At 38.4% G+C, this 17811-nt stretch overlaps 1 protein-coding gene across 7 annotated transcripts in view; it reads right to left on the reverse strand.

The window, feature by feature from the left end:
• LOC144040427 (uncharacterized) overlaps window positions 1-17811 on the reverse strand; it is a 134710-nt gene that overhangs the window by 8974 nt on the left and 107925 nt on the right. For all 7 annotated transcript variants that reach the window (XR_013289727.1, XM_077554599.1, XM_077554600.1 and 4 more), the window contains one exon: window positions 2170-2271. Coding sequence is in view for 6 of the 7 variants with exons in the window: in XM_077554599.1 (XP_077410725.1) it covers window positions 2260-2271 (12 nt within the window). In the remaining variant the exon portion in view is untranslated. The remainder of the gene's footprint in view (window positions 1-2169; window positions 2272-17811) is intronic.

A 17811-nucleotide genomic window follows, 5' to 3' on the forward strand; every position in this document is an offset into this window, starting at 1 on the left:
AGGCGAGACCCGCAGCATAAGACCCTTGTCAAATTGTTAATAAGGTCCTTGGTCAAGATCAGGTCGGAGCGCCGCAGCCTTCTGGTAATTTAACGGAAAGGCGGGAAGACGGCGGGGGCGAGTCTTTGGAGAGGAGGTTGTGAGCTGGAAAAAGAAACCTTACATCGGGAAACGCCGCATCAAAGCTCCTGGACAACCGCTGTGCTGGAGTCTGCCGTCCAAATGAGCTGGTACACTATTCAGAGGTTTATCCTCAACATGTTGCCCCATGAATAATGAACACTCGGGTAGGAACGCGCACATGCACATTTAATTCCGCCGGCAAGCGTGAGAGGATATTGCCTCGGCGAGCGCCCGCTCGTTTCAATTAGGCAACATGACGCTTCTTAGTTACGATTTCTGGCGGCAGCAATAGCAGAAGTTGGAATTGCTGCGGTTGCTTACCGAAGACCCCCGTAGATAGCGCGGGTCGGGTTCCGCTTCAAATTTTCGGGGAGGAACGGAACGTGTTCATTACCAAACGGAATCACGGTCGCAGATTAAAGGCGTGTAATTGAATCGGCGAGACGTAGTGCGGATCGACAAAACGCAATTAACCCGAGTGAGTGGGCCGAAAGGGCCGCTTTCTGTTTATTAGACTTGATTGCTTATTGTTGACCCCGCACATGAAAAGTTGGGGATATTCAAGGACAAATATGCACTACAAACCTTTAAAAGTGAACTTAATCTGACTTTATTGTATCTATTTGTAATGGGATTGTGAAAACCTTGTGATAATAATGACCACCAAAATATTTAAAATCGACTATTTTTAATACTCCCAAAAACGTATTTATACGTTTTTTGTTTGTTTTATATGCTAGAGCATACAGAAGGCTTTGGTGCAGCTTCTGACCTGAAGAGGTCGCTTAAAGCAATGGTAGTTATTACGTTCAACGGCCAGCAGGTGGCCGCAGGGCATAAGGGATCAGCCAAGGCCATGTTGCAACAAGCTCTTTTTCCCCAGTGTTTTCAACAGGTTTGTGAATAATGATGAAACAAAAAATATTTTCTAATGTTAACTCTTTGACTGCCAAAAACGTTAAATAACGTTTAGTAAAATCCTATGGAGGAGTGCCAAAGACGTTAAAAGACGTTTGTTTCAAAACAGAGGTGAAAGTAACCATTTTCTATTGTGGATTACTGAAAAACGGAATAAGGTAGAAACAAACTTTTTTTTCTGATGAAAGATGAGAGTCCAATCTTTTTTTGGTAGTATGTGTGTTTCCATAGTCCAAACACATAATTTTCTATGGACCTTGAAAGATCAGTCAAAATGCTTAAAATCGGCTGGCACCCACGGCATCCCTTTTCAGAAAACGTCTGGTCAATTTTTTTTTTTTGGGTAGGTGTTTAGAGCAATAGAACAATATTCCTTGCAAAATCAGTCAAAATCCAGTAAAACAGCCGGGAGCGAAGGGGGTTGCTTCAGTGAAAATGGCTGGGAGTGAATGAGTTGTACTGTAAAACTGTAAAAATCTCACTTTGATCCCAACAGTTTAATATCTCTTCAAATGGGTGAGATTTTAGGCAAATAGGGATACGTTATGGTTCGAGGTGAATTCATGCATAGCAAACCGCGAGGAGATGGTTTGGGTCTTTTATAAGATTTGAGCTTCCGGGTATATTTTTTCCAGAAAAATTGAGGCCTTCCAGGTACCTAGCTCAAATATTCTTAAAGCTGTCGCCTTCAGGTGTGGCTTAAAATGATAAAGCAAAAAAAAAAAAAAAAAAAAAATGAAGACGAAAGACACATGGATGAGATTAATGAGAGAAACCGCGGCGAAGGAGCTCCCAATGAGAGTCGAAGCTGATCTCCCGAGCAAAGCCTCGGAATGATACTTCCCAGGGCGGAAGCTTTGCTGGCTAGCTCCCGTTAAGATGCCGTTTTCTTTGGTCCTTCCTCGGGTCTCCTGACGCCCTCACGGCTCTGGCTGGGTTCTGAAGTGTTTGATTTAGGTGAACGGTATGGGATTTTTTTTAAATAGGTTTTAGGTAAAGAAAAAAAGAAGAAAACAAAAGACAAAGAAAAAAAGAAGAAAAAAAAAAGAAAAAGAAGAAAAGGAAAAATAAAAAAAGAAGAAAAGGAAAAAAAAAAAAGATGCCATAAAAATGGTCTTCGTGACTCACCTCATGTCGCCTCCACAGGGCACCGGTTATGATCCACTGCACTTCCGACTTCAACAAACACTCAAGCAGATGGTGGATTTGCAATAAAGGTCACAGGTGCACCTGGATTGGGGACCATTTTATGGAAAATTGTTTATATACACATTGAGTTAAAACGCAATACTCAATAAGCACAAAAAAAAAAAAAAAAAAATGAACCCAAAGTAGAAGATGAACCGATATTTCAATTTTGATATTCATTGAAACATGTCAAATAAATTCAATTTTTTTAAATTTGTTTTCAAAGGGCTCAATTATGCTTTAATCAAATCCACACTATTTAAAATATATATTTTTTAAAGGGGCGGCAATGCCTAACTAACCATGAGATTTTACATTCAGCATCCGCCCCCACTATGATGTTAAAGGCAAAGTTAGCTTTAGCAGCAACTTTAGCTTCTTATAAACAACACTTTCAGAGGTCAGAGGTGAATTAGAAGTGAAAGAACAAAATGTCGTCGTAAAACAAGGATGCCCCCATCGAGGATTTAAGAGATATGTCATCCGATGCCACATCTCTCGTCCTGTCACTTTCGCCTTGGAGGAGGTCGGCGCTCTCCGAGTGTCCTTCGCGTTTGGACGCCGGCCTCACACGCGAAAAGTGAACGGATAAATTGCCTCTCACATGAAGTGAAAGCTCACATCATGATTCGGTCGTTTAGAGGAGGAAATGTGCGCGCAGTGAAGCCAATTGGGATAATATTTCCCAATGACTTTTTTTTTTTTCTACGCCGCCGTAATGTAATTTCAATTTCCCAACGTCCCTTCAGGTCATCGAATGCGCCACGGGAAGGTAAACTTCATTTCCATGCTACAGCATATATCTTTGCAGCACTGAGGCGCGGCAAATGCACACGACCATCACCTCAGAATCAATTATCCGAGCTCCGGCGGCAAAGAATGCACAATGCTGATAAGACTTTGTAGACTTTTTTTCTTCTTTAAATGACGAGAGAAAGGACAATTTGATCCGATACCTTTTGCCGGGATTTTTTTTCCCGCACTCTAGGTAAAAGAGAATTATTCAATGTAACCTCTAAAGTAAAATTCGATCATTCCCAATAAGTCACAGAGTTGTTGTCACTTTTCGGTGATGCTCAGGAGGACCTGGGGGCGGGTAAAGTGGATTTTATGCCGTGTGCTTGGCACCGATTCTCCTTAAAGGGACGGTTGTCAGATGGCGTTGAAGTGACTTAATGGAGAGAACGTTTTCATCAAAGTGCAGACGGAATGCTTTCAATTGAATTGTGATCAAGGGTCAAACTTTTATGAAAACCTGGAAAGTTTTTTTTTTTTTTGTGGTCATTCTGTAATCTCCCGAATATTTGTAGTTCACTCTTCATGAATTTGCACTTTCCACTAAAATCTACACAGTAAATTCTGTAGAGTAAAATTTGACTCTATTTAGAGTGGGACCAAATAGACTCCGTTTTAGAGTAAAAATTACACTCGGAAGTGAGTAAAATAAAGAATTAAGGGAAAAAAAGTTAATAAAAGTCACTCAAGGGTGGAGGAATGAAATCATGACTGATGTCTTTGGTCTCTTAGAGATAAGCAAACAGTAGGAGTGGCACAGCTCAGGTGGTAGTGTGGCAGTCTCCCAAGCTGAAGGTCAGGAGTTCATTCCTCAACCCTTGAGTGACTTTTATTATTATTATTATTATTTTTTTAATTCTTTATTTTACTCATTTCCTAGTGTAAATCTTAGCCTACTCTAAAACTGAGTCTATTTGGTCCCTATCTAAATAGAGTCAAATTGACTATACAGAATTTACTATGTTGAATACTTTAACTCAATTTGAGTTCATTTTTGCAATTGTAAAATTATAGAAGGTCCACATCAAAAGGTTATGAAAAGTTAAAAATGATCAAAGTAGTGTTGTCACTATCAAATCTTTTTAGAATCAATTAATCGATCGATTATTCAATCGATTAATCGACGGTTGAATTTTGCATTAAAGTGTATTACAAAAGCATTTTTTCCCTGATTACTGTTTATTAACCAGTGATTGCCGTTTATTTCGTACTTTGTATTCATATAGCGATAAAAAAAAACAATTTTACCGGTTCACTAAACATATGTTTGCAAATGTTTTATTTTGATTAAACACGGAAGATAATCAGTCTTCGTTCATGAAGGACTACAGAAATCAGTGAACAATTACTGTTGAAATCTGATTTGTACAATAAAAAAAAAAATGGCTCTAAACAATTACTCGATTGTTAAAATAGTTGTTGATTAATTTGATAATCGATTACTTGCCGATTAAAGGGATACCATTTCCAACAGAACAAATTTGATAAATTCATAATTTTTCTTGTACAATCAACAACTTTAAAAACTATTTTTTCCACTTGCTGTCGACTGAAGATGATATCACCAGGCTCAACATCCCTTTAATCGATTAATTTTTGACAGCTCTAGTTTAAAGATAGCACACTTTATAATCATTGAATTGGCTTCCTTGTGTTTCTTAAACACAAGGTGCAACGGTGAAAAAGTTCTAACATCTGCGCCGTGGATGACTAATAACCCCTTCCTGCGAAGGACAATCATAGATTTTGTTTTGCTTTTTGGTGGGGAATTTTTGGCCCGCTTCGCAGCCGTCATATGGAACTGACAAATTAGGCCCCTTCTGCCTTTTGATTTCAACACAACGCCATGACTCAAAGTCGCGCTGACCTTTTACAAGCAACATCTGTGGGGAGCGAGGATTTATGTTCGCCCACGTGGGCCTCGTGCCAAAACACTGGCCGCTGTTTTTCTACTATTAAACATGAGTTATGTCACACTTCCCATTTAATCACAAGCTTTTTTTTTCTCTCTCTCTCTTTTTAAATTTTATTTCAACATTAGGCCAAATGGCAGACCTCGGACAATGATTCAGTGGGAGCGACCCATTTGACAAATTACACCTGCAGTCACACTTAAAGGTAAAGGTAGGTAATGTCCCCCGAGGACAAGAGACTAACAATTCCATTAAATGTTTTCAATTGACCTTCACGGGTGTTGCTTTTTCCGCGCAGTCAATGTTCACAACAATCAATATTGCTGCTATTACGCTATGACTCATTATTTCCATCAATGTCAAACAGTGTTGGGCAAACTACTTTGAAACATGCAAAGGATTACATTTTACTACTTAGTCTCTCTTTTGAAGCTAAACTACAGTCGTTAAATGATAATATTATTATATAATATATTAGTTATTTTTTAACTCATTCAAACCCGCAAACGTATATAAAAAAAATAATAATTAATACGTTGTCCTGCACTCCCAAGAGGTATTTATACTTTTTTTTTTTTTTCTAACGCGAGAGCATACAGGAGGCTTTGATAGCGCTTCTGACATGAAGAGGTCACTTGAAACAGTGGTAGTTATAGCAAAAAAAAAAAAAAACGGCCAGCAGGTGGCAGCAGAGTATAAGAGATCAACCAGGGCCATGTTGCAAACAAGCTCATCATTTATCCACAGTTCTTAACAGATTTGCGAATAATAAAGAAACTTAGCTATATTCTAATGCTAATGGCTGCAAAACGGAAACAGATACAAAGATACTTTTTTTTTTCTTGATGAAAGAAGAGACTCTAATCTTTCTTTTGGTAGGTTCCGGCTTTGATAGAGCTTCTGACATGAAGAGGTCACTTGAAACAGTGGTAGTTATAGCAAAAAAAAAACGGCCAGCAGGTGGCAGCAGAGTATAAGAGATCAACCAGGGCCATGTTGCAAACAAGCTCATTTATCCACAGTTCTAAACAGATTTGCGAATAATAAAGAAACTGAAAAACGGAAACAGATACAAAGATACTTTTTTTTTTCTTGATGAAAGAAGAGACTCAAATCTTTCTTTTAGTAGGTTGCATTTTTTTATAGCACTAGAATACAATATTCTGTGGGCCTTGCAAAAGCGGTCAAAATCCAGTAAAACAGCCGGGAGCGAAGGGGGTTGCTTCAGTGAATATGGCTGGGAGTAACTGAGTTAGTGTGAAATAGCAGCAATGTGCCAAACATTCCGGATACGCCACGTTGCGCCAACGTTTTTTTTCTGCAGCGCGGAAAGTTGAAGTCAAAGTTCGCAGTTCAACCGCAAAATGTTTCAGCCGCTATCTTGTCAGGTTTCAGTTCAGTTCAGTTAGATAGATAGAAGTATTTTTTTTTCCTGATGAGAGAAGAGACTCTAATCTTTCTTTTGGTAGGTTCCACCTTTTTTTATAGCAATAGAAAACAATATTCTGTGGACCTTCCAGTAAAACTGGAGCGAAGGGGGTTGCTTCAGTAAAAATGGATGGGCGTGAATGAGTTAAGGATATTTTCTGTTTCCCTTGAAACGACTTTTGGTAACACACGAGTCCGCCGCCCTCTCTGCAGCCAACTTTGCTATGGCAAAACGAGGTGAATGTTTTGACAAGGTTACACCGGCCATCTTCGAGGGCAAAACACACTTTCACGGTCCAGCGGTGTGACTGAGGCACACGCAGTTACCACCGCGGAGAGTCCCCGAATTGTCTCAGCGGGCCAATGTGACAAAGTGTGCTGTGAAAACCCGTTTTGCACTTCGACATCACTGTCAACCGTGTCCATAAAGGAGAAAAAATACCCTGCAAGGTTGATCACATCTGTGAAATTTGCAACATTTTAGGCCGAAACGGCCACCAGGGGGTGTTTTATTTTTGTAATTGTGTCAAACAGAGAGCATGCGTTTGTCAGAGGGAAAATTTAGATCAAATTTCACGGCAACAAACTTTTATTTCATGTTATGCCATTTGCAATACTTTCGCTTGAAGAGCTCTAACGAGATCTTCTGTCCAATATTATAAAAAAAAAAAGTCAATCGAGGACCCTTGTGGACGACGTTAAGTTTTAACCCACGAGAAAAGTCCTAAGGAAAAGCAAGAAGCAATCTAAGATTTTTTTTTTTTTTTCACCCACTGCTCGATACATATGTTGCCCATTTATGGATGTTTCTAGTATCCACTGAGGGACCTTGGGAGACGAAGGGCCCCATTAAGGAAATAAATAAGAGCCGGCACAGACACTTAGCTTGACCAAGAGCAAGCGTTAAATAATTACTGTAATTCACTTAAGTTTCTTTTTTAAGCTGCGTAATGATTTTTCCGTTTCTCTCATTGCACAAAATTGATCCGACGAGGAGGGGCCCCAAACAAAGGTGATTCTGCATTTATCTGCGGGAAAAGCATTTAAAAGAGCCATATTATGGATTTTTGTTGCACAATTTAAACAGTACGGGTGTGTTTTATTAACATATCTATGACAGGATTTTTGGCAAAATACCCCAAGGACCAAACACTAAATCTCACTTTACACCCTATTGTGTGAAATTAGCCAGTTTTTTTTTTAGTGGGTGACCCCAGCCAATGGAAAGTAAGGATTTTGTTCATTCATTCATTCATTAATTTTTTATTTGTTAATTATTTCAGGCAGCAATCAACATCAAAAAATATATCAATTTCTCCAAACAATACTCAACTAAGAAAAACTCATTAAGTCCCACCCCCTTTTTTACAAGGGGTGGATGCATCAAGTAAGTGCCTTGAGATACGAGTGAATTTGTTCCAAGTAACTCAAATCAGTTGAATCTGAAATCATATTGCCCTGTTGAGATGAATGTGTTCCATTCCAGCCACCCCCCCCCAAAAAACAACCAAAAATTGCGCATTTTTTTAAATCTGAAAAATAGCACTCTGTAAATATAGTATTTTATATTTTATATATGTGGCGTAGCATACTTAAATTGAATTCAAAAGAATCAATTGAATGGCCAATGTGCTGCTGCCCGCCACTTGGGGGCAGCATAAGACCGAGAGATGACTACTGCACATGGATGTCTCAAGCATAGGCGTCTCATCTCCTCACAGAGGATAAGGAATATATGACAGTTACTTTGCTGTTGTATTTAATGTTTTTGCTGCATTGTTTGCGTTCACACATCAGTCGCTTAAAGGGTTATGGAATGTCCATACTTTCCCCCTCTGAGGGCCACATACAGAAATATCAAAGGATGCAAGGGTCACTTATAATTTAGTTTTCCACTTTAATTCATCAAGCACACGCGAGTCTTTCGATTGTGTGTTTTATAGTGTTTATATATTAAATAAATATATTAAAAGGCTAGAATATGCCAATGAGCCAAATCTCAACTCTACATTTAGAACGAAAACAAGAGCAGAAAGTGGAAGAAACTATTTTCGCTTGTAAAAATTGTTCATTATTAACCAGTACAGTGGTATGAAAAGAAATGTTACTTGTTTAATTGTAAAGAGCTAATTTGCATCTTTTCATATAAAAAACAAACAAACTCTACAGTTTATACAGTAAAGCAAATACCGCGGTCCGTTTATAAATGAATGGTGGGCCACAATTGGCCCCCGGTGCCATAGATTGGACACCCCTGGGTTATTTATTCGCAGAGGTGGCAAGTCCGGAAAGTAAAAACCCTGCCACAGTTTGACTTTAGCTCCAGGTGCTAGCTAGCGAGCTCCCTTGCTAGCTGCTCATTTACCTGCCCGCTAGCTAGCTAGCTAGCGCAAGTTGCTAAAGCCCAACTGTGGCAGGGTTTTTACTTTCTGGACCTGGATTCGCCCACCTCTGTATGTGTTAGCATTAGCATTAAGATGGGAATCGAATAGCTTGAGATTTTATGCTTATTTAAAATACACAATGTTTATCCTAGTTTTATAGTATCCTTAGTAAACTTCACCTGGGAAGCTTGAAGCCTCTTTTTCCACCAGCAAAATCTTCTCAGGTAATTTCTACATTGTTACCCCCCCACACACACACACACACACACTAATCCCAGGATACAACAACCCTGAAGTGGACATGTCGGGCGAGGGGCAGCCCGAGCAAATGAAAGGGGCAACTTCTCTTTCTCCTCTGCGGCATCAAATCAAAGGATCTTTCCAAGGTGGCTGACAGCCGCCATCCATCTTTCCGAGCTGATGTCCGCAGGCCGTAATCACGCCGCGGCGCCGCCGCGCCGCCCATCTCCCGCTCACCTCAGCCGCCGATCAAACGAACCCTTTGAAGCCCGCGCTTCCTCTCTACTTTCCACGGGCTAATGAATCAAAACCCGACTTTTAATTATTCCTCTTGCAAGACGGGAAATTGAAATATACACTTTTTTTTTTTTTTTTTTATGATTCTGCAGGTGTTTGATTCCGGCTTGTAAATTTCACACTAGCAGGATAAAAAAAAATGTTTGTGGCTGTAAACGCAGTTACACCAGCAGGCACGCATTTGCATAGACGACACAAAACAAAAATCTCATTTGCAAAAATTGGTTTATGTAACGTCACAGTGGGGGAGGGGGCGGGTTGATGCCGCTCACACTAATAGTGCAATTAATGTGATTATTTCCAGATGAGCTCAACTAATGTAGTCATTATATGGTTATTGGAAGGTAATTACACCAACGTGCAGGTAGTTTGGAAGAAATTTGAATTCATTGTATAAAGAAGAGTAAAAATGTGTCATATTTACAGTGGGACAAAAAAGTATTTGGCCAGTTTCCCATAGACTTTATATATATATATTTTTTTTTTACCCCAAACTAGAAGTAAAAAAATGAGTATCAATACAATTATTTTCTTCTTTTCACTAAACAACACTGTAAAAATGACTTCACTAAAATGTAAAAGGTGAATGTCAAGCGAGATTTACTGTAAACACAACAAATTTACTGTCTTATCCACTTGCAACAAAAGTGAGTACACCCCTGTGTGAAAATGCCAAAAAAGAGTGAAAATAAAAAGAGTGTTTGAATGGGTTACAATATGATTTTTTTTTTTTAGAGCGGATTTCAAACGTAACTCCCGCAATTATTTAATAATTGTTGAATCTATTTCAATGTTGTTTTTTTTATTCAGTATATTTTTCTGAAAGTAAAAGAAACAAATACAAATATACATTTCTTTCAGTCCAAAATGTGTGACAATATACCGCTAGGTACAAAAATGAAAAAGAAAAAAATATATATATTTTTTCTCACAAATATGTAAAAAAAACAAATACTCTTTTTTTTTTTCTTCTTCTTTTTTTTTTTTCAGGAGAGCTCAGTATTGTTCATTCGATTTGACATCATCATTGCTCTCCTTTTTAAAAAAATAAAAAAAATAAAATAAAAAAAATACTCTTAAAACAGTAACACTCGAAAATGTTTTTTTTTTTTTTTAAATTGCGTGTCGAAGGCTGTGAGGCTAAATGGAATGATTTGGAATGATATTGAATGGCACGGAATGCTGCAGAATGACCCAAAAAGAGCTGAACAGTTGAAAGTTGAAAACGATTTTGAATCAGTGAATAAACAAAGAAATTTTAGCAGAAAACCCAAAAAAGGTGTAGGGTGTTAAGAATCAAGTATGGAATGGACTAATAATCATCCCTAAAGTGAAATGGAACCGTTTTGAATGCCACTGAAGTGATATAAATGTAAATAAATAAATAAAATCTGCCATTAGGAATGAATGGGGGAAATTACGTTTTAAAACCGGGAATTGTGGGTAAGGTGTCACTATTTGTAATACAAAAAAAAAAAAATGGAACCAAGAATGGCATGAATATTTGAAATAAGTTAAAATTGGAATGACAAGAATCGGATGAATTATGTGGAAGTAGATAGATGCCCAAAAAAATAGATGGAATGATATTCGTAAGTTTAAAGTTCACACAATGAGCGTTTAAAGAAATGTGAATATGTTTGTGTCTATATAAAGTGGAACGAGTGGTGGCCCTGAAGGGCTCCATTATAAATGTTGTGATGAGTTAAGATGTGATTTCGGCTGTCAAATTGACAAGGTCATTAGAGTTCGTGAGTGAGTAACAATGCGCCATGTTCATGACTACTTCATCACCAGTGCAAGCCCCCAATGTAGAAGAAAACTTTTTTTCTTTCAGGAGATAATGAAGATGTATCTATTTTACGCCGTCGACGGGGCTGCAAATGAGGTGCAAATGCCAAATATGAAATAGATTTAAGGACACCCGCGTTCTTGTTTTGGATCAATAGTCCCTGCCTGACTCATGATGCTAAATGAGAAACAGGCGCCAAAACACAATCGATTACACTGGCTGGAATTTGTTCTTTTCATTTTCCCACCCGCCCAAAAAATGCCCTCTTATATCATGTACAGTACCGACATTTATATTTATATTCTCGTAAAAGTGATGATTCTTCGCAAAGAACTTTAAGTACAGTAAAACCTCCAACTGTTAGGTAAGACTTTTTTTTTTTTTTTACATAACTAACTCCACAGTGAGTTTCTCGATCCATGGAAAATATATTGGGTCCAATTCCTAACTCTTTGACTGCCAAAAACGTTAAATAACGTTTAGTAAAATCCTATGGAGGAGTGCCAAAGACGTTAAAAGACGTTTTTTTTTAAACAGAGGTGAAACTAACCATTTTCTATTGTTGATTACTGAAAAACGGAATAAGGTAGAAACAAACTTTTTTTTCTGATGAAAGATGAGAGTCCAATCTTTCATTTGGTAGCATGTGTGTTTCCATAGTCCAAACACATATTTTTCTGTGGACCTTGAAAGATCAGTCAAAAATGCTTAAATCGGCTGGCACCCACGGCATCCTTTTTCTGAAAACGTCTGGCAGTCAAAGAGTTAATTGTATTATCCCAGTGGCCTTCTTCCTTAAACATTCCACTGTATGCTTCTGGGAATGAAGGTTGCCACGGTAGATTTCTGCTGACCTAGTTCAATCCCCCGTGAACTGTCAGCCTTGTACAGGTGAGAAGTGGCGGCCCCAAACAGTCAATCATTCCTAAAATACAACGTATCCCCTTTTCCTCGGCTTCCTACTTGAACGGGAATTTGGTGTCAAAATTGCCATCTGCCTCAGTGACAGACGACATGCGCTGGCAGGTTCAAATAAGATGATAAACAATACCAAGAAAGTTAGGAAGGGGACACTTTTTAATGGTTTGTTTACAAATAGTTGGATCTCAAGTGTGAAATGAAACAACCTATTTCTCAAAATGTCTACGAGTGAGTTGTCCCGAACTAAAAAAGTGGGTTTAATTTACATGATAAGCGCCCCTACATGGAGTTCCTCGGTAGCGGCAAAAACTACCAATGGCTTAGTTTGGTTGGTAAAAAAATATTAACTCATTCACTTCCAGCTATTTTCACTGAAGCAACCCCCTTCGCTCCCGGCTGTTTTACTAGATTTTGACAGATTTTCCAATGCCCACGGAATATTGTGTTCTATTGCTATAAAAACATGGAAACCACCAAAAGAAAGTTTAGAGTCTTTTCTTTCTTCTAGAAAAAATAATAATATTTCAATTAGCTTTAGAATATAGCTAAGTTTCATCAAATCTGTTTAAAACACTGGGGAAAAAGAGCTTTTTGCAACATGGCCCTGGTTGATCTCTTATACTCTGCTGCCACCTGCTAGCTGTTTTTGTAATAACTACCGTATTCTTTGGTTCAGAGGCTGCATCAAAGCCTTCTGTATGCTATTGCATAAAAAACATTTAAAACAAACAAACAAACGTATAAATACGTCTTTGGGAGCATGGTACTATTTAAAATATTTTGTATTTATACGTTTTTGGGAGCAATTATGAAAACGGTGGCTTGGTTTTGGCTCTTCAACATCCCCAAATGCCATCTTCAATCTAATCTGCTGGAATAAAATAATTAACCCAACTTTATAAGCAACCCAATCTTATCAAAATCCACAGCTACACAGCAAGTGCAAAAGACCCGGCATTTTGACCGTGTAAGTGTGACATCACGGTGAAATGTGAGCAATCTTATCTATATGCGCCAAGATGAAGTTATTTATTATTTATTTGTTTCTGCTTGGTCACTCCGAATTAGCCTCGTGTCGCTGAGTGACAGCAGAGTCCAGTCGGCACCCTAATCAAATCAATTTGTCGTCAGCGGCAGGTGGCTCGAAAAGCAGGTCAGCAAGAACCGAGCTCACCGGGGGCGCGGCGTTCTCCAGCGGCTCGGGCGAGGTGCTTATATTTGTCAGCCCAGCTCAATCTGATTCAGACAGAAAACCCATCACACGGCGTAACGAGATGTCGGGAAAAACGCGGAATCAAAGTCAAAGACCTCATTCGCTTTTTTTTTTTGTTCTTTCTTCAATCTGGCTTTTTGTTACACTTGGGGTCAAGGTTAAGATGGTCACAATAAGATTGCGCTATTTTGAGCTTGGGAGAGATTCCAGATTGTGCAGCATCTGTGCTGTCAGAAAGTCCCTTACAGTTGTCTGAGGCGCAAGCTGGCTAATGGAGCAACAGCAGTCTGTAGCGCTAAGTCAATTCGCAAACTAGTTAACTATTGAAACCAGTCAAGACAAAAATATAATATACAACAGAGAACACCAGAACTGTGACAGTGCATTGACAGATGGACTATTTAAAAGGCCCTGACAGTCTTGACAGGCATTGCAACCTAGATTGGATTTGCACTGCCGAAAATGGAAAATTCTGTTACAGCAGTTGTTCGCGTATTTTATTTATTTTTTCACATTCCGGCAGAGTTGACGCACCACCTGTCTCAGGCTTGGGAAATAAAATCGTGCCTCCCTTGACATCATGACGATAGTGTTGGTGCACATCCTGATTTCTATAAAAATATAATATAATAATATATAAATTAAGAAAGAAAGAAAGAAAAAGAAACAAAAGACAAATAGCAGGGGGACCGGAATTGAATTGCATACCTCAAGAAAAAAAATCTAAACAAAAAGGGGAAAAAAAGGATGTCTGTATCTACATCCTAATATTGTTGGCGCACCCTCTCTCACATGACATTTAAAAAAAAAAGAAGAAAATTTTGATTGAAGAAAGGCGTCCTTACTACAACTTCATGACAAAATAGGGTAGAGATAGACCAATATGTTTTTTTCGGGCCGATACAGATGCCAATTATTAGTAGCCCAGGAGGCCGATAACCGATATTTTAAGCCGATATTCATTTTCAGTAAAAAAAAAAAAAAAAAAGGTGGGGGGGGGTGTTTGGTTATTGGTGTAATTTTTTTTTTTAATACAAATGCCTATCTTGACTTTGCTGTAATGTCTTAAAGTTTGTTTGTTTTTATTTTAGACAATAAACCTCATTTGAAATTTCTGATTTTTTTTTATCAGAAAGCTCCCAAAATTATAAGTACATCTTAAAAAGTCAAATGGAAAGTTAAAGAAGTAAATACCATAGCTCAGTTTTTTTCCAAAATTAAAAAAAATACAGAAAATCAGAAGGTTCCCAAAGTCAGCAGCATCTCTTATGAAGTCAACTGAAAATGTAAATAAATACTTCCCTGTGATTAAAATGGTTTTAGATTGACCTTTTATCGGCCATCAGATTTTGAAAAAATGCCGATACCGATATTCGTCAAAATGCTCAATATTGGTGCCGATTGTCTATCCCTAAAATTGGCACACTCCCTAGTACTGTTATAGGCCCCCTCAACATCACAACAGAGTTAACCCAAAACATTTAAAACTCTGTAAAATCACCTAAACAAAGCAAACCTTTGACATCTCCAAAACCAAACCACCGATTCCACTTCCACAGCTCTAATCTGCAAACACCTGAAAATATCTCCACAACAACTCTTGCCGTTTTCCAGCAATGCACCGAATATCGCCCAACACCCAACCAGAAGACAGCCAATGGCTTCCAAAGCAAGAGAAAAGTTACCCCCCCCGCCGTCTTCCATCTTCCGAAGAGCGATGAGGTCTTCCTGAGTGGAAGCCGAAAATGTCTTTTGGCATTTGACTGCCGAGTAATAAAGCTTAAACGCCAACAGGCTTTATTAAGGCGGAGATCCTATTGTGGCAGATTGTGATGAATCACCTCTTTCAAATCTCTCGCAGCCTCGTCTCGTCGTTTGCGGCGACGCAGCTGCCAAAGCGTCGAGCCGCCGACGTGGCCCGGCACCTTTGCTCCACTTCCAAATTGGCTCCAAACGCAACCTTGTGTTCCTGCTCTGCCCTCGCACAGGAAAACAAACAAAAAAAAAAAACACCTCCATGTTCCCGCCATCTAATCCCATTTGACTGTGTCATTTGGGTCGGGGGGCAACACGAGCCGTGTTGATCACGAGGTGGCAAAGGAGCGTGCGGCGGGTGGCACGCAACCGAGGGCACCTGCAGACCGAATTGTGAAATATAACAAGGTTACGTTCCAGATCACCCACACAATATGTGAAATCTGCCTATATACTATCATTTAGGTCTTTTAAAACATTTAGAAAATAATAAAAGCACACATTGTCCCAATTCCAAAATAGGTGGATGACAGAAATACAATTTCAAATATGGACAAAATATGAGCATAGGTGCACATGCTCCTAATATATTTCATTTTTCGCAATGTATAAAAGAGCCCCGACCCTAACCCAATAACAAATGGCTTCGAAGCATACATCAAAATAACCACATTGTGGAAACCCCCCCACCATCCCCCGGTGCAGTTTTTTTCCTCCTATTGCAAAGAAATGACAATTAAAGAACGACAAAAAACTGTTTAACAGCAAACCATCATTCAGTGCAAGAAATCATCCAATCACCCACATACAAAATATATATATATATATCTATATATATATATATATATATATATATATGTGTGTATATATGTATATATATTTAAAAAAAAAAAAAACATTTATTAAATTTTTTTAATTTATTTGTTTTAAAAATAAAAAAAAAGGAGAGCAATGATGATGTCAAATCGAATGAACAATACTGAGCTCTCCTGAGGAAAAAAAAAAAAAAAAGTGCAAGAAATCATTTATGTGATTTTTTTTTTCTCACAAAAATCAACTCGCTCATTTTTTTTTTTTTTTTTGAGGTACTGTTTGACCTGCATATCATTCCAAATCGCCCAAAAAATATTAGGCCTACTCATGTTGGACAGTAAGACCCAGTATAAGTGCAACTTAAGCCATGTCTGCCATCTAGCGGTGAATGGTGATATTACAACTTCAAACTATACAGCCGACCCCTTTGTACTTGAGATTTTTTTTTTCCCCTCTGTTTTTCCTGGATTTTTTTGGAGTGTTCATCAGCGATGTTTTGATTCATTTTTGAGGGGTTTATAAAAAATATATATTTAAAAAAAACCCTGATATATTTTCTTTTTGAAAATGAATTAATTCCTTCTCAATGAGTTTATTTTCCCCCATATTAACAAATTTAACTCTCAAAATAAATATCATCATAAATCATGCCCTAAGATATAAATTCTAAAATAAAACTACAGCTGTTGCTTTCCGTAGGTGTAAAATGCAGGATTAAAAAGGATTTGACAACGCAGTCTATCGCAAAAATTTGTCTGAGCTGAAATACTTCCTGTTTTCTTTCTTTTTCTTTCATATTTACAGTGTCATCTCATTAGTCCATTAAAAAGTACAGAAATATTGAAAAGTGGGACATTCAAAAGTATAAATAAGGTCAAATGAAATCCACCTGTAAATGTTGCAGTCCAATTGAGGTTCATCTTGAAATTTCACCAATATGTCCATTTTTTTTTTTTTTTTTGCAAGTCGTCTAGTTTGCTTTCTGATTTGTTTCTACTGTGATCAAACAAAATTGAAGCAATTCATGTGTTTCTTTTCCAGGGACTCTTTGAAAGGAGTGAGCTGGAGTTAAAAAAAAAAAAAAAAGGTTGGCACTGGCGTTAGTTCAAAGCCTGCTGCGCGTCGTACGTCAAACTGCCCCGGGGCGTCTTTGAAAATCTTTCGTTTCAGACAATTAGGGTCAAAGTTTTTCTATCGGCTTTCTTTCCTCTCTATTCTTTCTCTTAAAAAGATTTGATCGTGGTTGCAAATGGACATTATTGAATAAAAGTAGATCCGGGCTTCCCGTTAGGATGTAATTATACTGTCGCTATTTTTTTTTTTTGAATAGCTTCTCTCAATCCTGACACCGCAGAGAAAGAAAATGACGATCCGATCTGTCCGTCGGCTGGGCTCAATTTGCCGAACAAGTCGACTAATGGCCACTTAATAACCATCGCCATGGCACCCTCGTCGCTCCAGCTGAGTGAAAGCACTCAGACGAAAGCCGTCAGTTTTTTGTGTGTTTTTAATTTTTTTTACTACCAACGTTCTTCAGAAGCTTTGGACTATTTGAACCCAGAGTGGCAGCGCATAAGGGGCTTAAAACCGAGAACCTTTTTAAGGCAGTTTGACTGATAACGTCAACAGATGAAAGAACTCTAGGGAACAATTGAGGAAAAAAAAGCGCTAGGTCGCTATTCCGGGATATTTAATAGTTAATTGGCCAAATGTGCTCTTTCAAACACATCAAACTCCTCTTTAAAGCATTTATTCCCAATCCCTTCACTGGTAGGCATACGGGGCTGAAATCATCTGTTTTGCCAGTGACGGCAGCCACAACGGGGGGAGGATAGAATATGCCGCAAATCCTCTTATCTGCAATGAAACTTGTTTTGCTGCTTTTCTTCCTCTGCGGCCACACAATGGCTGCAAGATAAAAGGCATCGGAAAACACAGAGCGGTCCAAGTTGCCACAGTAGCGCGACATTCAAACACGCTTGTGTTGAGGGGGACAAAAAATTGTTATTAAGAGGTAAAGTTTTGGAACTA

This window comes from Vanacampus margaritifer, chromosome 20 (assembly GCF_051991255.1).
Source record: "Vanacampus margaritifer isolate UIUO_Vmar chromosome 20, RoL_Vmar_1.0, whole genome shotgun sequence".
In the NCBI taxonomy this organism is placed as follows: domain Eukaryota; kingdom Metazoa; phylum Chordata; class Actinopteri; order Syngnathiformes; family Syngnathidae; genus Vanacampus; species Vanacampus margaritifer.